The 26088-nt window shown below is 44.9% G+C and overlaps 1 protein-coding gene across 5 annotated transcripts in view; it reads left to right on the forward strand.

Annotated features, from left to right (window-relative positions):
- The first annotated feature begins 733 nt into the window (after positions 1-733).
- LOC139623377 (ras and Rab interactor 2-like) overlaps positions 734-26088 on the forward strand; it is a 34950-nt gene continuing 9595 nt past the window's right edge. For 2 of the 5 annotated variants that reach the window (XM_071481587.1, XM_071481590.1), the window contains exons 1-8: positions 734-875; positions 11100-11195; positions 11707-11807; positions 13685-13895; positions 14051-14162; positions 16450-16522; positions 18447-18538; positions 24320-25906. In XM_071481587.1, the coding sequence (XP_071337688.1) occupies positions 11142-11195; positions 11707-11807; positions 13685-13895; positions 14051-14162; positions 16450-16522; positions 18447-18538; positions 24320-25906 (2230 nt within the window). In that variant the 5' untranslated portion in view covers positions 734-875; positions 11100-11141. Of the gene's footprint in view, positions 890-11099; positions 11196-11511; positions 11554-11706; positions 11808-13684; positions 13896-14050; positions 14163-16449; positions 16523-18446; positions 18539-24319; positions 25907-26088 lie in introns of those variants that run through there. The other 3 variants (XM_071481588.1, XM_071481591.1, XM_071481589.1) reach the window with 3 other exon arrangements.

Genomic DNA, 26088 nt, shown 5'->3' on the forward strand with positions numbered 1-26088 from the left:
TCACAAGACATTTCCTACATTTAAGATGTTTCTAATTGATCTTGATCTACTTTGAGTCTCTTAAATTTGTAACTAACAAGAAATCCATGTTAGCAGTTAATGTTTGTCTGAAAAAGTCTTTTTCTCTTTAAATAGAAAAAAAAAAAAACCCAACACGTTTTATATCAGTTTAATTAGTGAAGTGTTAGAAGTTTGTTGTGTCGTCCTCAGTGAGTTTCCTAAGCCCGGCCGGCCCCTCTGCAGTTCTTGAGGCTCTGGGACCGAGGACCTAAAACTGTTTCCAGTCTGGACACGTGACCTGAAAGTTAATTCACAGTTTGTTTTGTTCGTGTGCTTCAGCAGCATCAAGCTCATCAGTCAGGAAGAAAAACTCCGGAAGTGGAGGAAGTAGTGAGCTTCTCCTTTTAAATTAAAAGCCTCCAATATTGTCAATACTAATAATATTAACATTATAATAAAGTAATAACACATTCATATTACTTGTATTTAACTTGTAATGTAGAAACCTGTGTTTGGCAAACTGTGCAGAAACTCCACTCACCTCTAACTCATGTATGTATCGTAACACATGTTTTGTTTTGAAAATCGCCAACGGAAGTGCTTCCTTGTAGTGGTGGACTTTACACACAGAGAACAAAGCAGCTCTCAGCTCCTCAGAAAAGTTGAGACCATGGACCGAGCCGGCGAAGGACGGACCCTGTTCTCTGGCCTTTCTCACCCTGAACTATAAAAATATTGGTTATTAATTATCGGGAAGTCATAAGGAGCGAAACTAGCGTCCACATGGAGCTATAATGAGTTCTACATCTGCAGCCTCTGGTCCGAGCAGTGGAGTTTTCTTCTGCTGAACTGGACGAACACACACTGACTAACAGGTAAGTGTGTTAAAGTTAGCTGTCCTTTGTGTTACACTGGTGTCTCACTGTGTGTCTGTCCTCTGTCACTACCAGCCCTGTGTGTGGAGACAACCCTCAGTGGCTGTGTCGCTGTTAGTGCGACAATGAGAGGAATCCTGAGAGACGTGTTGTACTAGTCATCTCCACCTGTTAGCTGACGTCACTGTTAACCTGCACACGCTCAGTTAGTGTGTTACAGCGCACACACATTTCAAAGAAAGGAGTGTGGTTTGATTTAAAGGTCTCATTATATTTAACTCTTCTCCAGTGTTTTATCTGTAGTGTCAGAGGAGACGATCTGAGCCTCTCTTCTGATTGGCTGACTGTTTTCTGAGTGATCCAATAAAAATATAGCAGATTTCAGGTAAACACTCAGAGAAACCTAATCCTGCAAGGTTGGATGATGGGTCCAGCTGACCGGGGCTTGGGGCGTGACCAAGGGTGGTGACTGCTTTGTTGTGACATCACAAAGTTCCAGAAGTCCTGACGGCTGGTTTTAAGGCTCAGTTTCTGAATACAGGCTGTGTGCATTTCTCTGTGGACTGAGGCTTTGATACTTTCACAGTATTAATATAGAACCTAGACCTGCTTTATAATCAAAAATACATGGACATCTACCCTTTATGGACCTTTAAGTTTATTATTATAATACATTTCCAAACTAGCCATCATGTGTATGTTTGATGTCATAGTGCAACACAAACCTCACAATAGGAAGAAATATTTTCAGCAGGTGAGTGTGGTTTAACACATGTACCACACAGTCCAAGACCAGAACTGAGCAGCTGAAGCCTGAATCAGCAGATTTATGAACTGACTTTGGTGTGTACTGTAACACAGCTGATTTAATATGTAGCTACAGTCTCTGTTGTGTGTAGAGAAGTTACACAACTGTTGACACAGAGCCCATGTAGAGTTGTGATGAATGAAGACAGCCTGTGATCAGAGCTGCTGATGGGGATAATAATTCAGATTATAGAGAATAAACTGAACAAATGCTTTAGTCTTATTGTTGGAATGAGGGATTAGCGACAACAACCTGAGTCATCGTGTGAAGGAATCAGTCAGTCTCTCTCCCTGAGGCCTGCAGCATCACTTCATGTGTGGCACTCAGTTTTCCTCCGTCCCCTGAACACCTCACCTCACAGCTTGGTGTGTCTTCTGTTGTTTGCGTGTTAATTAGTCTGGTGTTAAAGTCAGTGCAGGACTCTGCAGGACTGAACCCTCACCTGTTATCACCTACACGTGTGTGTGTGTGGGAGAAACACGATAAGGAGCCAAAGTATTTCCTGGTGCTGGCCAAGACCCTGGTTCTCCAATCTCCTCAGAAATCTGCTAATGTGCTTAGAGCTCAAAGTCAGGACTGAGGCAGAGCGGTTCTGGTGTCTGTCTCAGATCAAGTCACAGGTCAGGAATGTGAGAAGACCACAGTGACCTGATCTGTGGTCGTCCTGCTGAATGACAAGCTCACTGAAGAAGAGTTATAAATAGTAGATTATTGATGATACAGTTATAGATCATATATTATTGGTGATACAGTTACAGATCACAGATTATAGATGATACAGTTATAGATCACATGATACAGTTATCAGTACCAGTTTGGATTTTCTGAATCCATTCAATATGGACTGAATCAGACTGTCAGAGAACTAATGCTGTGAACAACAGTTTAGACACATCACAGGTAGGTGGGTAATGTGCAGTGTATAGTGAGAACCAGCAGGCTTCCTCCTGCTCTTCTTCCTCACAACTTTCCTTTCGTCTAGCTCTTCACTGTCTTCACAGTGAGTCCACACATCTGTCTATAGACCGAAGATGCAGGTCTACAGACAGGTGTGTCTACAGACAGGTGCGTCTACAGACAGATGTGTGTACTACATGTTTTTTTCATGTGACCAGATCTCATTGCTTGATCATTAAAGTGTCACATGTCCTCAGGAGACAGTCACAGGCTCATGTTTAAAGATGAATCTCCGGACTTAATCAGTCAGATTCTCCAAATGAAGATGGATCTGAGAGATGAGGAGTGAACGCAGCAGAGTCGTATCAGTGTGGGGGGAGCCTGACAGCATCAGGTGATCTGAAGCTCCTCCCCCCTACAGTTACTGAATCAGTCACTTCCTCAAATGCTGTTTTGAGACTAAATGAAACGTCATTCAGTGGATTTGTCTACACAACTACACAACACAAAGTACACACAACACAGAACACATTCGTCCTGCTGCTGTCACAACACAACACCACACCTTTAACAGGTCATAAAGCTGTGTTCATTCACCTGTTAGACTTCACACACACACACATTCTCTGTAGAGGATCCATGTTGAAGTCTGTATCATTTATTTGAAAGAACCTTTAACAGCAGTGAGAGCAGTTAGAGATCACAGTTATCTACCTGGACAGGTGTGTGTGTGTGTGTTTTACCTGGAGACCAGCGGGTTAAATCTGAAGTCTGAGTCGGGATTCAGGTTTAGCTTCATGGGGGCAGGGGGTCCCAGTACGTGGACAACAACACTCTTATTGAGGAGGTGTAGGTTTTGGCTTGAAGCACAGGGTGTGTGTGCGTGCGTGCGTGCGTGCGTGCGTGCGTGCGTGCGTGCGTGCGTGCGTGCGTGCATGCAAGAGTATGGCTACAGAGAACTTCCTCTTTGTCTGTCTGTGTGTGGTTGGTTTTCCATGGAGTAAAACTTCGCCCTGCAGAATGGGTACACACACACATATACACACAGACACACACACACACACACACAGTGTGAAGGGAACTAGAATGTGTGTGACACACTTTTTGTGCTAAACATAGATGTTTTCAGTCAGAGGAGCTAAATGGCCGACATCCTCCACAGCAGGAAACTCCGTCAGACAGCAAAGGAGGTGAGAGGGTGAGGGGTAGGGGTTGAGGAGGTGAGGCTGACAACTCAGTGCTCAACCAGCCTTTCAATCATGTGATGTCAGAGCTGGTCTCTGACATCACTTCCTGGTCATTTCACTGTAGCAGATCATTCAGTCACATTACTTCTACTATGTGATGAAACACGGTGATGTGATGTGACAGTTCTGTGGTCCTGTTTCCATGGTGACAGTTCTGTGGTCATGGTTCTATGGTGATAGTTCTGTGGTGACAGTTCTGTGGTCATGGTTCTATTGTGACAGTTCTGTGGTCCTGGTTCCATGGTGACAGTTCTGTGGTCATGGTTCTGTGATGAAAATTCCGTGGTGACTGTTCTGTGGTCATAGTTCTGTGGTGATGTTTCTTGGATGACAGTTCTGTGGTCATGGTTCTATTGTGACAGTTCTCTGATGACTGTTCTGTGGTCATGGTTCTGTGGTGACGGTTCTGTGATGATAGAGCTGTGGTGACTTGTCTGTGGTCATGGTTCTGTGGTGACAGTTCTGTGGTGACTGTTTTGTGATGACAGTTCTGTGGTTATGGTTCTGTGGTGACGGTTCTGTGATGATAGAGCTGTGGTGACTTGTCTGTGGTCATGGTTCTGTGGTGACAGTTCTGTGGTGACTGTTTTGTGATGACAGTTCTGTGGTCATGGTTCTGTGGTGACGGTTCTATGATGACAGTTCTGTGGTGACTGTTGTGTGGCGTTGCCAACGTGAAGATGATTTTCAGGTATTGTCTGAGTGTTTGTCTTCACATAATCCTGCCAGAGAACATGTGGAACATGAACACGTCTTCGCTGTCAGGTCTCAGTTAAAACAACAGGTTTTCTGACAGACTGCAGGGATGATGTATTTCTATAGGCCAACCCTGAAGTCATCATCACCTGGTTCCCTTCATAAAAAGCCAATAGGAATTCTCCATTGTGTATTGGATGATTAAAGAAAATCAGCCAAGGTTTTTGATCTTAACAGGTTTTGTTCAGCAGGATAATCTTTGCTAATGACACCACTTTATGATGTTTGAAGCCTAAATACAATCAGCAGCAGTAAAATGCTAATGTTAGGCTATAAACCAACTATACCACGGTCACATGATTTCACCGTCACCACCACTAAACTTCAACTTGTAGTTTGATTTAGCTCTGAGCTCTTCTACAGAAGCCTTTCCTCTGACAAGTTAGGAACAGTTTGTAAGAGCGCAAGTAGAAACATGGCTGCAAAGGAGGACTGGTGAGGAGATCGGTTTTCATGTTGGACTGATGACGTTTAACGTCCCCAACAACCTCTGTAGTCTCACTTAGACACTTGTTAGCAACCGGCCTTTTTAACAGACAGAAAAGCTTCAAGAAATCAGGACTGGGGGATTTACTAATGGATTTGATGTCAGAGAATAAAACCTGAAAATGTCTTGAGCTGGTGTTAAACACAGACCTGATTTCAGTCATCAACCAGAAACACATTCAAACAACCTGAGACCCAGGACCAGGGAACAGGAAGTGATGACATGTGACTAATTTCTGGTTTAGGCTCATTCCTGCAAAACTGTATTAGTGCAAACAAAAAGGAAGCTGCATTATTTTGTATAAACTTTTGTAAAGAGTGAGACCATCAACATGATGTACAGGTCTCTGGTTGTAGTTCTGGATCCGGTCTGAATGCTCCTGACTCAGATATTCTGCTTATGTCCTCTTCAGTGGTTCATCATGTTGGAAGGTTGTTGCTACCATATACCATATACACCACGCCTTTGTTTGATTGTTGTCATGGTAACACTCAGAGGTTTTCTGAGTTATTGAGACAAGGCTTTTTCACATAAACTTTATTTAAAATGTTTTTTCTAAACATGATGCCTCACAGCCTGTTCCAGATGAACCAAACACTAAACACATGACTTGAACCATGAACAGGTCTGACTTTTACTTGAGCCATGACTTTCTGTTTTCTGGTGCTCCATTCATCTGACATCTCACCCTGCAGTTGTTGAGGCAGCACCTCCTTCACTGATTAGCTAGTGTGTTTTACAGGTGTTTTAGAGTGATTATTGACACCTCCACTCCATCTACCCTCCCCCTCTCTGGGGTAGCTCCAGGACTTAGTCATTACACCTGGGTCAGGAACTGGTCTGTGGTCTGGACATGTGCAAATATAATAAAGCAGCAGGATCATAACAGGGACAATCAGAGGGACACAGGTGGTGTGACACGACAGACTTCACAGCTTCAGCTGCCTGATGTCTCCACAGACAGGTTGGGACCTGCAGCAATGGCCTCAGGCAGCTCTGAGGAAAGCAAACAGCATCAGGCTCAGAGTTGCTCAGTCTCACAGTCAGTCTCGCCTTTGCAGATGTGAGTGGGTGTCTTCAGTCTTTAAATCAGACTTCAATCTTTATATCAGTCTTCAGTCTTTATATCAGACTTCAGTCTTTATTTCATTCTTTAGTCTTTGTATCAGACTTTAGTCTTTATTTCAGTCTTTAGTCTTTATATCAGTCTTCAGTCTTTATATCAGTCTTTAGTCTTTATATCAGACTTCAGTCTTTATTTCAGTCTTTAGTCTTTATATCAGTCTTCAGTCTCTATATCAGTCTTTAGTCTTTATATCAGACTTTAGTCTTTATTTCAGTCTTTAGTCTTTATATCAGACTTCGGTCTTTATCAGTCTTCAGTCTTTATAGCAGACTTTAGTCTTTATTTCAGTCTTTAGTCTTTATATTGGTCTTCAGTTTTTATATAAGTCGTCAGTCTTTATTTCAGTTTTAAGTCTTTATATCAGTCTTTAGTCTTTTGCCTCTCAGTTGGGACTGGCTCCAAGTGTTTTCAGTTTTATTTTGTGAAATATTGTTTTGTCTAATGGTCTGAAAAACCACCTATACGTACACGTTTCTTTGTGACATTTGAGGTTTTTTTCAAAACTCATATTTTTCCATTACTCTTTTCAGAGTTCACAGTTTCAAATTAAGTAGGAAGCAGGTTAATGCAGCTACTGATGCTTGGTTTCTAGCATGAGAGTGAATGTAGAGGGAACGTGTCCGGTGGGTCAGAGGACATGAGTCACCTCAGATGAAACTCAACCACATGGACTCAGTGTCTCAACACACTGTAAGAAAAGTTCCAACAATATGAAAGTACAGGTTTTCTGTTTGCGTTGAAGTTGTGTTGACACTGGTGTGTTGACTTCTCTACATGAAGACATAGCTCTCCTCATGACTACTGTGAATCAGACTCACTACTCCACTACTGTAACTGTAGTATTCACCCAGCTGTCAGTTTGTCTCAGTTAAATAAACACAAACCACTGTGTTACTGTGAAGACAACACAGTGACACACACACGCACACACACACACACACACACATACACGGGTCATTGACGTGACGTGCATATTCTTGTGTCCGAGTGTATTACTTTCCTTTAAAATAATTTTAATTAATTCATGACATGCATCATTTTATTCTATAAAACTGCTGTAGTTTGACCATGTTTTCAGTGCATTATAATAATGTATATATTTTATATTTTGGTATCTCAAACCACTAAAATGTCAGGTGGCGCAACAGCCTGAGAAAAGTATTAAATATGATATTTCAATAATAATAAATTCAAAATAGATACTGTGGCATGATTTCATGTTTGAGACCTTTCAAATAAACTAAATTCAGAAATATTAATAGTTTTAAAGGTGTTAAGATAATTCAAAAACTTTTGTCCTGGAATTTGTGTATTGTCAAATGTCAGGGTGGTGCAACTGTATACATGCATCTTTTATTCTGAAGTGAATGGTTACAACATCAAAAAGGATATTCCATCAGCCAGAGGACCCCAAGTGATCTTTATTGATGAGTGAAAAGGTTTGTAGAGCTCTCTCAAATATTGATAAAAATAGCTACTTTCAACTCATAGTTGGGCTGGAACACTTTTCATGTCAGGTGGTACAACCAAGGTAAAACTAGGAAAATGTTATTTTATTATAAAAGTCTTCATTTTATTAAAAAACTATATGTATGAACTTGCTAGCAAAGGCTAAAGGTTAAACAGGTGTCTAAGTAGAAGCCTGTTTAATTTGAAATTAGCTGCAAAAGTCAGGTGACACAACTGAATCGTCAGGTGGTGCGACCAGGTAAAATATTTATTTAAATCAATAAATGATAGGTTAAAGTGAACAAATGGTTGAAGACTATGAGGTATATAGCTATTGTATTAAATAGATTCATTTGTATATTTATATACAAGTTTTAAAATGTAAAATTGGATATTAAAGATATTAAATACCTGGCCACTGAAATGCAAGAATCTTAAATTATAGTTAACAGAAAAAAAAAAAAAAATGGACTGCTTATATAGCGCTTTTCTAGTCTTATTGTCCACTGAAAGCGCTTTACAGCGTGAGCCGCATTCACCCATTCACACACACAGTCATACAACACTTACATCTATACATGGAGTGCTTCTAACATTCACACACACTCATACACTGATGGGACAGCCATCAGAGGCAGTTTTGGGGTTCAGTGCCTTGCCCAAGGACACTTCGACATGTGGACCGGAGGAGCCGGAGATCGAACCACCGACCTTCTGATAAGTGGATGACCCGCTCTACCTCCTGAGCCACAGCCACAAACTCAACCACAAAGTAACAATGTGTTAGCCACCACTATAGACACACTCAGGTATACTTGCCAAAAGTTTCACTTAGAATAAATAGAAGGAAAGTATATAAATTTGGTTGCGCCACCTGACATTTTTCAGGTGGTGAAGTTAAAAATACAGTCAAAAAATGAATTTAAAACTTTGAAATGTTGTAACACAAATAAGGCTTGTTGAAACACATTGTTCTAATTTGTTCAAAAATATGCATAATCTCCATTTTAAAAAGACTTCTTTTAAAAACATTTTTAAAAGCTTTATTTGTCAATGACCCACACACACACACACACACAGGCATGATATTGATTTTCCATTTCCTCTTTTTGTCTTCTGGTAAGCCAGCATTTTATAAATCATGTGTAATTATAGAGGAGGAAAACCCTGAGTGAATGAGTGGAGGAAAATACTGCAGCATGCTCCCATACAGGTCTACTGTCAGGTCTACTGACAGGTTTACTGTCAGGTCTATTAGGTCTACTGTCAGGTCTACTGTCAGGTCTACTGTCTGCTCTAAGTTTAGGAACCAGGAGCTCTTGAACCTGCTACATGTCTGAAACACCACAGAGTAAATGATATCATCTACAACAGATACAAGCTTTCTATGGAACTGAGTATGGTTGTAACTTGTGAGCTGAAGTACACACTGACTGTGCTGTGATCAGCTGAGTTTATCTTTGGAGAACCACAGATCTGATCTTATCCAGCAGGACTCTCTTCAGATGTGTCAGATTATTGTTGAATGTGATAACAAACCATTGATCATGTACTCAGAGTGTGTTGAGCTGGTATCACAGTGTCTCGTCAGATTTATGGAGGAACATGTTTTAATCTGGGTCTGTCAGAGGGAGGGGCTCACTAGAGGTACCTGACCCCCACAGAGAACCAGAGAGCGTGTTCTCATCCACCATGTTGGTCTCAGCTGCTGATCACTGATCCAAACCCTCTTCATATCACTGTGGTTAGAGCCTGACATGTGTAGGTCTCAGTAGAAAGTGGGGCAGCTGTGGTTATAAAACAAAGGGCCCATGAACACCCAAGACTAGAGGATAAAGGACAATAAGGTAACAAACAGAGCAGAAACAGTTGGTCTGGAGATGACCAGTTAAAAAAAATCTACCTTATCCTCCTAGACTAGAGGAGTCAGAGTGAAGAGAGGATGACAAGAGTCTGAGGAGGGAACCACACGGTAGAAACTGGATCTGTTCTAGAGGATGAGGATGATTCAGCCTCCCTCAGTCCCTGAGTGCTGCAGGGATCCTGCAGGTTCTCCTGTGCTGAACCAGTTTTTACCTTCAGACATTTAGAACCTTATTTAGTCTGTTTTTCTGTGTGAGTCCAGAGACTGAAACAAGCAGATAAAGAGAATATGATCCTGTCAACCTGAACCTCTCTGAGACAACAGAGATGGTGCTGCCTTTGTTCACTGTCACGGTGCAGCACTCCTGAAGAGAGACAAGGTTATTTGCTATTTACCTGTGCACACCTGTCTCAGGTAGAACTGACAGGAGGTGCTGGCTGCAGACATCGGACATCAGGGTTTCACCATCTGTGCTTACGCTGAAGTTCTCTGAGCCCAGATAGTCTATACCTCAGCTCCTCTTTCCAGGACCTGAACCACTCCTGGTCCAGATGGATATGAAATCCACCTTGTTCTGGGTCCTGTTTCAGCTGGACATGGTGGGACAGCCTCAGTCCAGCTGCCCTTTAAAGGAAACTCTTTTCAGTCTGCTGTCTCTGGTGTCAGTCTTTGACTCCAAATCTAAAGGCGGAGGGTAGAACCTAGACTGGAACGTTGGTAGACCTTATCCAGGCTCAGTTCCTTCCTTCCCACAGTAATCCAGTACAACACCCACATCACTGCTGATGCTTTAAAAGCTGCCTGATGATCTCTGACCTGAGCACTGAGTCCTGAGGCCTCAGACTCTGCTGACTCTGAGTCTGTACTAGACTCAGAGTATCTGGTGGTCTCAGGATAACACCAGCGAGACAGCAGACCAGACCAGTTCAGCAGGGTTTTGTGGGACTGAAGTGAACTCTCCAGTCCAGATTTATGTCCAGGCTCTGTGGGTGGGGATGAGGACGGATGCTGATGATGGGGGCTGGCATGTGTTTACACATTGAACAACAGGATCTACCACATATGGGTCAAGTGTGTGTTCATGTAAAATCACTGACAGCACAGTTTAGTATGAACCACAGTGAGCAGCTCTAATGGAGGCTGTATTGAGTGAGGAGGAAGAGGCGGCAGGTGAAGGTATCACCTGACAGACCTGACAGTATGTCTGACAGGAACACAAAGTGTTGTTGTTCTCCCCCGACTTAGTTTAAAATGGAAACATAGTTGTGTGGGCAGAGCCTGAGAGGACCGTCAAGAAGCAGATCTCAGGTCAGACCCTGGTCGTCGTCTTCGAAACTTGATGTTAACATGTGTCTGAACATCAATGAAAACAGTTGACAAAGTCTCACCTCAAGGTCCATTTAGTAACTCCTCTGAAGCTTTCGATTGTATGACATGATCTTTCTCTGGAGGTGGAGTTTATTGTGGAGCTGTCCTCAGACCAGCTGTTACATGGACCTTGTGTTTCCTGACAGACACACTTTGGACCACAAACGTCTGTCTTCATGAACCTGCTCCTGGTCTAACCTCAGATGCTTCTCCTCTCCACAGACAGCCCAGCAGACAGAGGACACAGAAAACTCTGCAGACATCATGTCCTCCGTCAGTCAGCCCTGCCAGCAGCAGAGGAAGGGCAGCTTTTTCAAGGTACATCACTGATCTGACCCCAGACTGTGGTCATTTCTGACACTATGAACTGTAGACCACAGATCACAGTGTGTGAGTTCCCTGAAACGAGCTGAGCTGATGTTTCCTCTCTCAGCTGCTGTGATGTTGCTCAACGCAAACATGTCCCAACAACTGGGAAACGAAACACATGAGACCAGCGTCACACAGAGAAAATCAGGGTCAGTCTGAGTTCCAGGAAAATGAGTATAAACAGTTTCCCTGTGAAAGTTGGTGCTGAGACGACGAGCTGAGCAGTCTGTTCACTTCCTGTTCTGAGTTGTTAAATCTTCTAGAATCAGAGAGAAGGTTTATGAGTGAAACTGTTACAGAGACACAGGTAGGTCAGACCAGGTGAAGCTGATTGTTTCTGTGCCCACCCCCACCCCCCCACCCCTGTGTGTGTGTGTGTGTGTGTGTGTGTGTGTTTATGAGGAGGGGGGCATTCCTGTGTGTGTGTTCAGTGCAGACTGATCTCTGTCTCTGTCTGCAGCTGATCGACTCCTTGGCCTTGGAGCTCGGCACCTTGAAGAAGGAGATGGGGAAGCAGCCTGAGCCTGCAGAGGGAGACCCCAGGACAGACCCTGTCCTCAGGTGAGTCTGTACTGAGACCACAGGACTGTTTGACTGTCCAGGTCAGTGCTGAAGTCTGATCTCATGTGGTGCAGTTACCAGCAGAGGGCGCTGTGCGTGCAGTGCTGTGTGAAGTTTGAGGACTCTTTGAACTTGAACATCTCAGACCACTGATAATCATGTAATATCAGCTGAGATCAGAGCAGCCATTGTGTGTGTGTCAGCTGAACTCCCATCATGCCCTGCAGACCTTCACTACAGTGTCTAATCAGTGGTTCAGACAGGACAGATGTGTGACAGACAAGGACACAGAGACTCTGTGTCCTTGTGTGAGTGAAGACCTGTGTGAACACCACCTGTCACCTCAGAGTCAGAGGTGAAAGTTCAGGTCCTAGACCTGTGACAGGGGTGAAGACACTGTCTCCAGGGTGATGACGACAAACCCCTCTGATCGGCACCATGACAACAGTGTACAACAGGAAGTAGAACTGTATGCTGCTGTCAGAGTGGAGGGAAACAGAGCTTCATCCTACAGCTACAGAATGAGGAGCAGAATCAGATCAGTCTCCATACTGTTGAACCCGAGTCTTTTTTCTGTGAGGTAAACAGACAGACATGAAGTGGACCTGCCTTAGTCCTCACATCACCAAGTACAGAATGAGACCAGAGCACCCCCCTCCAGGACTGTTATCTATAAAGGAGCCTTTAGTCCTGGTCTTAGTTCTACAGGATCTGAGGTGCTGAACCTTCCAGGTGTGAAGTCACACGATCCTTTCAGCACAAAACTGACAGTTCACCTGCAGGCTCCTCCTCAGCTTGTGTCAGGATGATTGTTGTAGTTCTCACTGCAGCCACAGGAGGCTGAGGTCTAAATGTGACAGAGCAAAGGTCACCACACTGTTTCCTGTCACAGGTCCAGGATTTTCAGTTTCTGGTTATCTGAACTTTGACCTCTGACCTCAGTACGTTGTCCAGCTTTTCACTGAGCTGCTCAAGTTTCAATGAGATGGAGGTGACAGGTGGTGTTCACACAGGCTGCGACTGTACACTCTGTTTTATTAGTGTAATAACCTGTCAAATAAAAGTCCTGGACCTGTGTTCTGCTGAGTCGACTAAAGGTTTTAAGTCCTACTCACAAAGCTGCTGAGACCAACCAAAACTCCTGAGCTCAGACTGAGACTCTGTTGCTATGGTAACGTCAGAGGCTGTGATCCACCTGTTGTACCTGTGGTGATGTAGCTGTGGTCCCGGCTGTGGGGCGAGGGAGTTGTGTGTCCCTCACAGTGACACACATGATGAACATGATCCTGTCAACTTTTAGTCTGAAGATGGTTTGAGAATACAGGTCCTGATCTGTGTGATAGAAAACACACTCACACACACCCACACACACACACACAGACACACACACACACACTGCAGCAGTGCATTAATCAGCTGCTGAAGGCAAGGATTGATTATTTGATGACAGCTAATTGGACACAGTGTAGTTTACAGCTGGGGCGGTACAGTTTGTGGTCTGAAGCGTTTGATGTTTCTGGATCAGGACTCAGGTGGTCCTCCTCCATGGTGCTGTCACTGACACTGTTATTTTCTGATGGTGAAGAGTCTCAGTGTGATGAAGGTTACTCACCTTCATCCTCCTCTGCAGCACTGACCTGATGTTCCTCACTGTACTCTTCTTCTTCTGTGGTTTTTACTGCAGTACTGACCAGATGCTCCTCACTGTGTTCTTCTTCTGTGATTTTTACTCGGTGTGCTCTTGGTTTGTGTGGTGTGTTCAGTCTGTCACCATCTGAAAACACCCTCCTCTTCTTTAGAGGAGGACTCCAGTGTGACAGGAGTCTCACACTGGAGTCCATCTCAAACCCTGTGACTGTGTATGTCCCTGTGTCCAGGCTGGGTGAAGAGGTTGGGGGTCTGTTCTTGCAACCCTCCCCGTGTGCTGGGATCGGGGTGGGGCCAGCTGGAGCCAGAGACTCGGGCTACGATTCACTCCACCGGCGGCTTAGTGTCCTGGACAGACTGGTCCACACTCACACCGTGTGGTTACAGCTGTGCCTCAGCCACCGGGACGTCACGTTCCTCCTGCAGGACCAGCCGGCGGGGGTAAGGCACACGCAGGTAGAAACAGCTGATGCAACACAGGTGAACTCCACAGTATTTGTTTCACATGAACCACATAAATACCATCAGGTAAATATCTACACGCCGTCCTTCAGCACTGAGGGAGCTGCTCTGATTGGCTGTTCTCTCCCCTGCAGACCTTCGTGGTGCGGAGGTCAGCAAGCATGCAGAGGAAAGTCATATCTCTACGCATGGACCAGGACTCTGCAGTCCCTGTTGAAGATTTCCCTGTCAGGGAGAGCCAGTACAGTAAGAACCTGGGGCCTCTTCTTCATGTGTTTGTTTCTCTGTTGTGTTTTCCTGTGACTTTCAGGTTTCCTCCTGCTGTGATGTCATATATCAAACAAAATAAGGGAGCAAGTTATCATGGGAAATTCATTGGTATAAACAGTACGTCTGAGCCCTCAGAGGCTGAGCTGCCGCTGTTGGACAGAGAGCTGAAATTAGTGACATGTAATTACACAGGTCTGGATCATTCTGATCCACATACAAAACAAATACACAACACAGTAAACAAACTGAATGTACAGGAAGTTTGAACTCTTCACTTATGTGTCTCCACACTGAGCTCTGTGTGTTGCTCAGAAGAGAGGATCTGTCACCATCCAAAGTTCCTCCAGACATATTTTGAAACCTGGATGAGGCCTTTCCCCCACCCACCACCTGCGGGCTCCAGATGTCCAGGTGAAAATGCAGAGAGTATCAAAATGGTTAGAGGAGGAAACATGAGAGAGACTCAGCCACATGTTTGAGCCTCAGTCAGACCAAGACTCAGATGAGGAGTCTGTTGAGACCAGAATCAGGGACTAGCAGACGGATCAGAATGGTTAGCATAGTTAGCATCTTTTATTTGTTTATGTTGTTTGTTAGCTTGTAACTAGCAGTGGTTGACACAGTGTTAGTGGTTGTGCTAATGCTAACTCTGGCTCTCTGTAGTGACAAGGTTTCAGGTGTATTTTGCCCCACCCCCCGTCCCCACAAGTTGACAGGATTCTATGATGTATGAATCCCTGGCTGTCTGAATCTGTTTTTGACTGTTATTGGTGCACTGCAGTTCAAGGTGGAAACACTCAGTCATGGTGTTGACTGATTATTTCATTCATTATGTTTCTTTATGATATAAAAACATCATGTGGAGGCTTTATACATTTGTTGTGTCGGCTTCACTCCCGTGCGAGCTGACAGAGACATGAAGATGAGCGGCAAGAGCAAAGGTCGGGGTCTGATTCTGCTGATGAAGAGTAGATGGTGTCACCCCGGACATGTTACGGTGAAGGATATGATCTGCGGGCAGGACATTGATCTACTGACGGTCAGGCTTAGACCGTATTTTGTGCCGAGGGAATTTTCACACATCGTCGCCATTGTTGTTTACATTCCACCGTGGGCGGCAGTAGCATGTGACATCATCCATGAAACTGTCGCGAGAGTTCAGACCAGCATCCTAATGCTTTCGTTGTGATAACTGGGGATTTTAATAACACCACTCTCACCTCCCACCTGACTGGGTTTTTACAGTATGTGGACTGTCCCACAAGGGAAAATAAGACATTGGATCTCTTTTATGCTAATGTGAAAGACGCTTACAGTCCCTCTGCTTCACCACCACTTGGCAGATCTGATCACAATCTGGTATTTCTTCAGTCCACATACAAACCTTATGTAATGAGGCTGCCTGTTACCACCTGCTCATTCAGGAAATGGTCTCCAGAGGCCAGAGAGTCTCTCAGGAACTGTTTCGAGTGCACGGAGTGGAGTGTGCTGCTGGAGCCACAGGATAACAATATGGATGTGGACATTGACAGCAGGGTGGACACCATCACGGACTCCATTAACTTCTGTAGGGTTCCAGTAAGGACTGTTCACTGTTTTCCCAACAGTAATCCCTGGATCACCAGTAATATCAAGTAGTTCCTTAACCAGAAAAAGCAGGCATTCAGGGAGGGGGCTAGGGAGAAACTCAGGTGTGTGCAGCGGGAACTGAAAAGGAGCCTGAAGCAGGCAAAGGTGGATTACAAAAAGAAAGTGGAGACTAAACTGCAGCAGAATAACACCAGAGAGGTGTAGAGGGGAATGAGGAACATAACTGGCTACTCAAAGAAGAACAGCCAGGTCAAGGATGGTGATGAGACCAAAGCCAGTGAATTCAACCTGTTCTACAACAGGTTTGATGGAATAGCCAATGCCTGCCCTGCCTCAACATCTGGCCTCTCTTCCACTACTTCAGCTGCTGCTCCTACTTCACTGACTATGAAACAGCCCTCCCACCACCAAGTTGTTACCAAGTTGTGTCCTTCAGGGTGAGACCCTGTTAAACCAGGTCTTGGTTAAACCAGGTCTTGGTATTCACTGTTTTTTTCTTCTTCACTAGTCAAACGTGGTCCAGTCAGTCCGGTTCAGTGATATTGGAGCAGTTACAGGAGGTCATGTCTCTGAACCAGACCACTGAGATCAGCAGACTGTTGTCTCCTCTTGTTCTTGTCCTTTTCTGAAGTCCGTCTGGCTCATGCTTCTGTTGTTCTCGTCTGGTCTACAGCTTTCTCTCTGGAGGGATCAGGACTGAGCTTCGCAGACCTTTTCCGTCTGGTGGCTTTCTGCTGCATCAGCAGGTAAGTCCATCACTGCAGTTACTCACCAGGACACAAAGAAATAAAACCACTCCTGTCGGCCCTAACTGTCAGCACAAGACCATCTTTATTTCCTTCTTCATTCCCTCCTTCTTTTCCTCCTTCATTACTTCCTTCATTCCCTCCTTCATTACTTCCTTCAGTCCCTCCTTCATTACCTCCTTCATTACCTCCTCTATTACCCCCTTCATTACCTCCTTCATTACCCCCTTCACTAACTCCTTCATTCCCTCCTTCACTACCTCCTTCATTACTTCCTTCATTACCTCCTTCATTATTTCCTTCATTCCGTCCTTCATTCCCTCCTTCATCACCTCCTTGATTGAGGTAATGAATGATGATGATTGACATAATGACTTGGATGCTGACTCAGCGTTTCTCTAACTGACAGGTACACTCAGGTATGGTCTGATAACACATGTAAGTTTGTGTTTCCAGATGATTTTGTCTGATACCAGGAGAACAGAACTGGTCCAACCACAGAACTGGTCCAAACACAGGTCTGGTCCAACACAGAACTGAAGAATTTCTCTGTACAAACTGAGACTAACTGGACTGAGTCAGGTTCTTTAATGTCACTGAAATTTTCAGCTCTGATGAGTCTAGATCCTGACTGAAGATCCTCATATAAACTGTTGTTCTGTAGACAGTCACTCAGCTGAGTGGTGACATCTGTCTCCAGGTGAGATAAGATCCCCTACAGGTGAGAAACACACCTGGATCAGAGCAGCTGTGGTTCAGCTTGTTAATGGTCACATTCACCCATTCACACACACTCACACACCACTGACACATCAGGTTGATGGTTTAGATGAGAGATGAACCTCTCAGTGACATCATCACCTTTGTTTATGTGATGTCACTGACACTGTCCTCTGTTCATTTAACCTGACTTTTAACCAGAAGACTCAGAGAACTGTTTTGTTTTTGGTGTATGAGGTTTGAACCACACACACTTTGTGTTATAAATGTGTTACTAAGTGCAACACACAAACAGTCCAGAATCCACACTACTCAACATACATTCAACAAATCCTAAAGTTCAACACAACAAAGCTACAAACCAACAAAATCAAAGAAGGAAGTGAGTCGATGTTTTATCTGAACCAGGATGTAGAGATTCATTTTTAGATGTTGGAGTTAAAATAGAAAAACATGACTGGTGCACAACTGTTCCACTGTAAGTACTGACACACAACATTCATTTATTCATTTATATTGTATATTTTAATTTTTTTTCTGGAGTCAGTTTGACTCTGTTGTGTTTTTTAAACAGGAAACTGTGACATTCAGCAGTTTAACTGGTTAACTCATTAGATTCAGTACAGTCTGCTGGTGATGGTTGTTCTACTGCCACAGTGAGATCAGGTTCTCTGTGGAGAACCTCTGTCTCAGAGGGGAACTACAGAACAGACTGGGTTCATCTCTAAACAAGTATAAATCCATGTTGATCTTCACCTGCTGACTGTGCGGATGTGTGTCACTACCTCACTCACGACAAACTGCTCCACAGAGGTCAAACATTTTATGTTCTTGTATTTCAGTGACTGCACAGCTCAGCCTGGTGAGTTTATTCATGTAAACACACAAACACACATACTCTTCACACTCACATCCACACAGTATGCAGACCTGCTGCAGTCTGTATGGAGATGATCACATGTGTGGGTGTGGTTTCTCCAGAGTAAAGATCCTCAGGTCGGAGAGCAGCAGGTACATTTTAGTCTGCAGCTGAACACACTCCTCCACCACACAGACTCACACACATTCTGTCCAGACCTGCCTCAGCCCCATCCTCAGTTTAACACTCTCTCGCAGCCTCTTTCTGTCTTTCTCTCTCTCTCTCTCAGCCTCTCTCTCTTTCGCTCTCTCTCTCAGCCTCTTTCTCTCTCTCTCTCTCTGTCAGGGACGTGTTGCCCTTCACCCTGAAGCTTCCAGACGCCATTGCCTCAGCAACAACGTCTGCAGATCTGGAGGAGGTCGCTAAACTGGGACCAGGTTAGTTGGTCATTTCTCTGGGGGACACATGCACACATGGGGGGTGGGGTTGGGGGGCATTTACAAAGCCACTCATGCTAGCATTTGATTGGCTGAGAGGGCGGGGCTATGTGGAGGCCTAGGTCATGAACAGTCAGTCATCAATCAGTCCAGACCTGGTAGGTATACAGGAAGTGTTTCAGATTGTTCTCTGTGTCAGGCATCAGATGAATACCTTCACCACCTAACTTCACCAGACTGAAATCAGCAGCATCTCACAGGTGGAGCTGGTTTTACATGTGACAGAGGAAACTGCCACTCTGGGAGGTCTACTGAATATGTACATTATGATGCTTCTCTTCCATCAACAAGTCAGTTTCCTTCAGTCTCTGCTCTGTTTCTGTGTCACCTGTATTTAAATATAGATCATATGTTGATAAACCTCTCAGTGGACAGCAGTGGGGCACACTTGCTCAGTTATAGACAGATGGAGGAGGTGGAGAAGATGAAGTCAGGTTGGTGCCCCTGTACATTTTTATCAAACAGTCACATGACCCCAGACTGTTGCCATAGAGATGACCTGGTCATGTGACCTGTTGTTAATGCAGCTTTGAAGCTGGTTGGATTATTTGCTGTATTTTGGTGTTTTACTGGTGATCTTACAGTGACGCAGACAGAATATAGATGGTGCTGCTCTGAGCCTCTTGTCTAATTGGCTCTGAGCCTCTCGTCTGATTGGCTGACTATTTTCTGAGTGATCCAATAAAAATATAGCAGATTTCAGGTAAACACTCAGAGAAACCAAATCCTGCAGGTTGGATGGTGGGTCCAGATGGATGGAGCTTGGGGCATGGCTGAGAGCAGTGACTGCTTTGTTGTGACATCACAAAGTTCCAGAAGTCCTGACGGCTCGCTTTAAGGCTCATTTTCTGAATACAGGCTATGTGCATTTCTCTGTGGACTGAGGCTTTGATACTTACTTTCACAGTATTAATATAGAACCTAGACCTGCTTTATAGTCAAAAACACATGGACATCTACCTTTAGACTGCATGGACCTTTAACCTACATAATAAATGTTCATTTTCACATATGATCTCTCATCTTTGGTTTAAATATTCTTTGCTCTGGAAAATCTGCAGGGATTGGCGTGTGAGTGTGTTTTTGTGTGTGTGCTCTGGCTCTACCTGTGTGAACATGCTTTCATGTTTTACTGAGTAATCATTAATTCAGTAGAAGTCAGGTCAGATGAGTCACAGTCAGAGGAAACAGGAGAAAACATCAGCAGAGCATAAACAATAGAAACTTTAGTCTCAGTGTCAGAGGGAGGGGGAGGGAGGAGCTTAGCCCGCCCACACACACATTAACAGGACTGAGTCATAACAGAGTGTGTGTGAGGCTCAGTCCAGTCTCAGCTTGTGCAGACACAGCAGCGTCAGGTCTGAACAGAGATAAACAGGAGCTGTGGATCACAGTGAGTACTGTCTCCACTTGTGTTGGTCTGTGTTGTGTTGCTCTGTCTGGTACGGTGTTGACTCTGAGGGTTGACCAAGTTGTTTGGTGCTGTTTTTCTTGTTAGCTGTAAGAACTGATTCCACATTTACACAGCTGTAATTATACAAGTTATAACAGCAACATCTGTGCTGTATGATAGTTTGCCTATCTATCTATCTATCTATGTAATGTTCTTGGTTTATTTGAACATGTTTCAAACATTAGCAGTGACCGAGTGAATCTACTCTCACTGTAACATTAGTCACTCATGTGTCTCCATACACAGGTACAGCTTTTCAATTCAATTCAATTTTATTTGTATAGCACCAAATCATAATATACATTATCTCAAGGCACTTTACAGGGTCAGGTCAAGACCTTACTTTGTTATAGAGAAAAACCCAACAGTTCCCACAACGAGCAAGCGCTTGGCGACAGGGGGGAGGAAAAACTCCCTTTTAACAGGAAGAAACCTCCAACAGAACCAGGCTCAGGGTGGGGGGGTCTGCCTCAACTGGTTGGGTTTAGGAGGAGAAAAAAGAGGGGGGTAGGGGGAGGAGAAGAGAGAGAGAGAGAGAGAGAGAGAGAGAGAGAGAAAGAGAGAGAGAGAGAGAGAGAGACCAGAACAGCTGTGTAGGTAATGGTGTTATCAATAATGATGACAGATAACAGTGGTTAATAGTAATGATGAGTAGTGGTGGATCTGGATCCTGCTGCTCCAGAGGCAGAGATACCTGCAGAATGAGGACAGAGAGAGGGAGAGAGAGGAGAAGCACAAACTATAGGAGAGAAAAAAAATACAAAGTTAATGGCATAAAGTAGTCGAGAGAGAGAGAGAGCCCAGTGCATCATGGGAATCCCCCAGCAGTCTAGCTCTATAGCAGCATAACTAAGGGATGGGTCAGGACATACCCGAGCCAGCCCTAACTATAAGCTATACCAAACAGGACAGTTTTCAGCCTGATCTTAAAGGTAGAGAGGGTGTCTACCTCCCGAACCCACACTGGGAGCTGGTTCCACAGGAGAGGAGCCTGATAGCTGAAGGCTCTGCCCCCCATTCTACTCTTACAAACTCTGGGAACCACAAGTAGACCTGCATTTAGAGAGTGAAGTGTCCTATATGTATACTATAAGCTCTTTAAGGTACGATGGTGCCTGACCATTAATGGCTTTGTAGGTGAGGAGAAGGATTTTAAATTCTATCCTGGATTTTACAGGGAGCCAATGCAGAGAATCTAACACAGGAGAGATGTGATCTCGTTTCCTAGTTCCTGTCACTACTCGTGCTGCAGCATTTTGGATCAATTAGAGGCTTTCTACTGAATTTTTGGGACATCCTGTCAATAAAGAATTACAGTAGTCCAGTCTTGAGGTAACAAATGCATGAACTAGTTTTTCAGCATCCTTTAGACACAGAATGGGTCTGATTTTTGCAATATTGCGCAGGTGGAAGAAGGCTGTCCTTGAAACTTGCTTTATATGTGAAGTAAAGGACAAGTCCTGGTCAAAAATGACACCAAGGTTTCTGACTGTAGCACTGGAGGCCAAGGTGATGTCATCCAGACTCAGTATATTATCACATCGTGTATCTCTGAGGTGTTTTGGGCCAATTACAATAACTTCAGTTTTGTCTGAATTTAAGAGTAAGAAGTTACTGGTCATCCAGATTTTTATGTCCTTAAGACACACCTGAAGCTTGGCTACCTGGTTAGTCTCACCTGGCTTCAAGGATAAGTACAGCTGGGTGTCATCTGCGTAACAATGGAAATGTATCTGGTGCCTCCTAATAATGTTTCCTAGAGGAAGCATATATGGAGTGAAAAGTATTGGTCCTAGCACAGAACCTTGTGGAACTCCATGACTGACTGTAGTGATGATAGAAGAGTCATTATTAACATGAACAAACTGGAGTCTATCTGACAAATATGACTTAAACCAGCTTAGTGCGGTTCCTTTAATGCCGACCATATGTTCTAGTCTCTGTAATAAAATCTTATGATCGATGGTGTCAAATGCACTAAGATCTAGTAGGACAAGTATAGAGACAAATCCATTGTCTGAGGCTATGAGGAGATCATTGGTAACCTTAACCAGAGCTGTTTCTGTGCTATGATGGACTCTACTGCAGTACATAACCAGTTGATATAGATAAGTTAATCAGACTTGATATAGAGGTGTTGATTAAAGGAAAAACTTCTTTGAACAGCCTTGTTGGAATGGGGTCTAGAAGACAAGTCGATGGTTTAGATGAAGAAACTGTTGAAGTGAGCTCAGAGAGATGTACAGGAGACAAACAGTCAAAATATAAACCAGTTACAGTGGAATCTGAGGCTGCTGAACTGGACAGTACATCTGAGCCAGCTGTTGAGAGGAGATGGTGAATTTTTTCTCTAACAGAGACAATTTTATTTGTAAAGAAGCTCATCAAGTCATTACAACTGAGGGCTAAAGGTATAGATGGATCAACAGAAGTTGAACAGATCCTGGGATTATTCTCGTTTTCTTCTATCAATGATGAATAATAGGATGTTCTGGCTTTACAGAGACTTTTTTTAGACGCCAATAGGCTGTCTTTCCAAGTGAGAAAGAGATTCTTCCAGGTTAGTAGAACGCCACCTTCTTTCTAGCTTCCTTGAATTTTGCTTTAAAGCTCGTGTTTCTGAGTTGTACCATGGAGCTAGCCTTCTCTGACTCACCACCTTCTACAGTACTGTCATCAACCTGTGTGGATGTGACTTTAAGAGAGCTGTCCCCTACTGTATTGATACATGGCAGTGGGCTAAGCACTGATGGGATTCTTTCTTTAAATTTGCTAACGGTATTGTCAGAGAGACACCTGCTGTAATGGATTTTTTTCCCAAATGCTGTGTAGTCCATGACTGAAAACTCAAATGTTAGCAGAAAATGGTGAGATAAAAGAGGGTTTCTGGGAAATACTGTTAGATATTCATTGTCAATCCCATAAGTCAGAACCAGATCAAGGGTATGGTTAAAAGAGTGAATGGGTTCATTAACATGCTGAGAGAAGCCAATTGAGTCTAATAATGAATTAAATGCAATACTGTCACTTTCAACATCTACATGAATGTTAAAATCACCCACCATGATAACTTTATCTGTGCTGAGAACTAACTCAGATAAAAAGTCTGAGAACTCAGATAAGAACTCAGAGTAAGGGGCAGGTGGACGATATACAGTAACTAGTAGGACTGGTTTTTGTGTTTTCCAGTCAGGGTGTGACAGACTAAGAATAAGGCTTTCAAATGAATTATGATTAACCTTAGGCCTAGCAACAGTTTTATTTTCTTCTCAGACTTCTTCAAAAATTCCCAGTTAAAACAGTCTGCCAGCAATAATAGTCCCCCGGCAACCTGGACCAGTAGTATAGATGGGTTGTTGCTCACTTCTGTGGTGGCTTAATTTACATAATATTGACCTTGTCTGGGCCATTGTAGATGACAGTGTTTCTAAATGATCACTTCTTCTTGTTACTGTGATGAGCAGGAAACCTTCACAGTCTCAAACAGATGATTGATATCAGTATCATTGATACTCTGAAGCTCCTTTTCCACTGGTCAGAATACTCACTAACACCCGCTAACATCAGGCTTTTGTCAGCAGTGGAAAAGGGAACAATCAGCATTCACACCCAGGTCACATGACTCTGCAGTAGACACAAGTATTTATCAGCTCCATCTCTGATCATCATTGATGTAAACATGACACCCAGGTGAACCCACTAATTTTCACCTTTTCCTGCCGTAGTCGCTGTAGACACACCTGTCACCTGTTAAGGTACTGTTAGACCAGAAACATCACAGCTACACTGAGCTTAGGGATGACAGAGTAAGCTGCAGCCCTGAAATAAGTTTCGAAAACACACAATCTCAGATCAAAGCGCCTCACACTGAGGCTCTGACACTTTTACAGGAGTATCAGCCTGAGATGAGACAGATCAGTTTTACCTGTTTGTACAGCAGCTAGCAGCTCTCTTTCTCTCCACTGTGTCTGTGTCCTCTAAGTGCATGTGATGACATCAGTCCTTGCAGTTGTGTGTGTCCTCAGTCAGCAGAAAGACAAACTCGACTGGAGTGGAAAAAATGTACTTATACCTGCTAATTTTGGTGTAAAAAGGGTATGAGCTGAGTTTATCTCATTAGCAAGGCTCTGCTAACAGACAGAGTTGTCTGTGTAATCTCATGTTTGGTCCTGATCCTTGTGTTCTCAGTCTACAGACAGCTATGTTCCTGAGGATCAGATGAGTCCCACTCTTACATGTTGTTTCACATCTCTCACCATGTCCTGCAGGCTTCTGGGACTCTCAGCTGTGCCACAGGAGGAAGGACTTAGTGTCAGTAACAGCTCCTGTCAGACTACCCTTCCCAGCCCAGAGACCAGTCTCCTTGGCAACAGCCCCAGGGTGCTCCCGGGTTCAAACTCGCACCCCAACTGAACTCGAGTGCTGCCAGTCCAATGGAGCACTGTGCTTCATCAACCCCCTCTTCATTAAGGTCCACCAACCAGAGAGTGACCCGAGCATCACCCCTGACCCCTGTGGCCCAGCACAGCAGGGCCTGAGGGAGGAACCCATCAGCACCAACTTAGAAACCAGCAGGGACATTCCTCCGGTGTGTAGACCAGGTTTCAGTGACCTGCAGAGCCTCAGCAGAGCCGCAGAGCTGCAGGACGACACCAGTCAAACCAGCAGCAGTCAGAAGCTGAGCGCTGCAGACGGTGTGTCACGGTCCCCACCCCCTCGACCACCCCCACCACGCTTTGTGCCGCAGCGCTCAGCGCCCCCTGTCCGACAGCACAGCATGCCGGAGAAGATCTCCTGGATAAACATCCCCAAAGAGAAGGTGGAGGAGAGAGAGAGGGGCAGCAGCCTCCTCTCTCGTCTGGGCTCCTCACTCAGCATCAGCCCCTCGTCCTCCCCCCCAAAGAGACTCAGCATCAGCTCCCCCATCTCTATCTCCCGGCCTTCCCTGCCCCTCTCTCTGTCATCTCTGTCCTCCTCTCCGCGCTGGACCAAGGCCTCTCCCTCATCGAGCCAGGAGGATGCTCAGTGCCACCTGGCACTGGAGGAGCAGACGATTGAGAAGGCCCTCATCAAGGCCAAGCGGTCCCAGAGTACTGCCACCAGATCCAGCACCCAGGACTCCAGCAGTCCCCCACTACAGTCCCCGATGACAACCAGGAAGCAGGCGGAGATACCAGGAGGAACAGAAGAAACAGGCGGGGACGGCAGCAGGGGGGGCCAGCGGCTCAGTGACATGAGCCTGTCCACAGACTCCTCAGACTCTCTGGACTTCTCTCAGTCCTCAGCCTTCTTCCTCCCCCCTCTGCATGACCCCAGTCTCCCCACTGCAGCTGACCTGAACACCCACCTCCCCCTGTCCCTACCCCCCTCCCGTCTGCCTTACTGCAGCATCGAAGAGGATGATGATGATGATGATGACGAGGATGAAGAGGATCCTGACTATGGTGTCAGCCTTGAGAGCGACCAGGACCAAGACCAGGATCTGACAATGGTGCCACCGGGACACCGCCCCAATCGTCGTCCAAGTGCCGGTGCTCTGGTCCTGCAGAAGGCCCTCAGAGGTCACCTGCGCAAGATGAGTGGTGTTTTCAACTCCCTGCTGACGCCGGAGAAGAGGGCTATCCGCCGGGTCCTGGAGCTGTCCAGGGACAAAGGCTCATACTTCGGCTGCCTGGTCCAGGACTACCTGAGCTACATGGGCGAGGGTGCGGGCGCCCAGGCCTGGCAGGGCTACGCCTCTGGACTAGAGCTGCTGCAGACGCTCCGCCAGTTCATCACTCAGATGAAGAGCTACCTGAGACAGAGCTCAGAGATGGAGCCGCCCATCGAGAGCCTGATTCCTGAAGACCAGATTGGTGAGTACCAGAGGATTCAGTTCTAGTTGTCAGGCCTGTTTGGTCCCTGGAGTATCACTGTTGCCTCAGCGTCAGCTATAATTACAGAGACTGTACGTTGTGTTTGTTTAGCTCTATCAGATCACTGCTGACATTTAAGAGTCATGACCTGGTCCTCACCTCAGCAAGGGGAGAGGGGGGAG

This window comes from Trachinotus anak, unplaced genomic scaffold (assembly GCF_046630095.1).
Source record: "Trachinotus anak isolate AG129_WGS33_773 ecotype Australia unplaced genomic scaffold, CSIRO_AGI_Tana_v1 ptg000007l, whole genome shotgun sequence".
Lineage (NCBI taxonomy): Eukaryota > Metazoa > Chordata > Actinopteri > Carangiformes > Carangidae > Trachinotus > Trachinotus anak.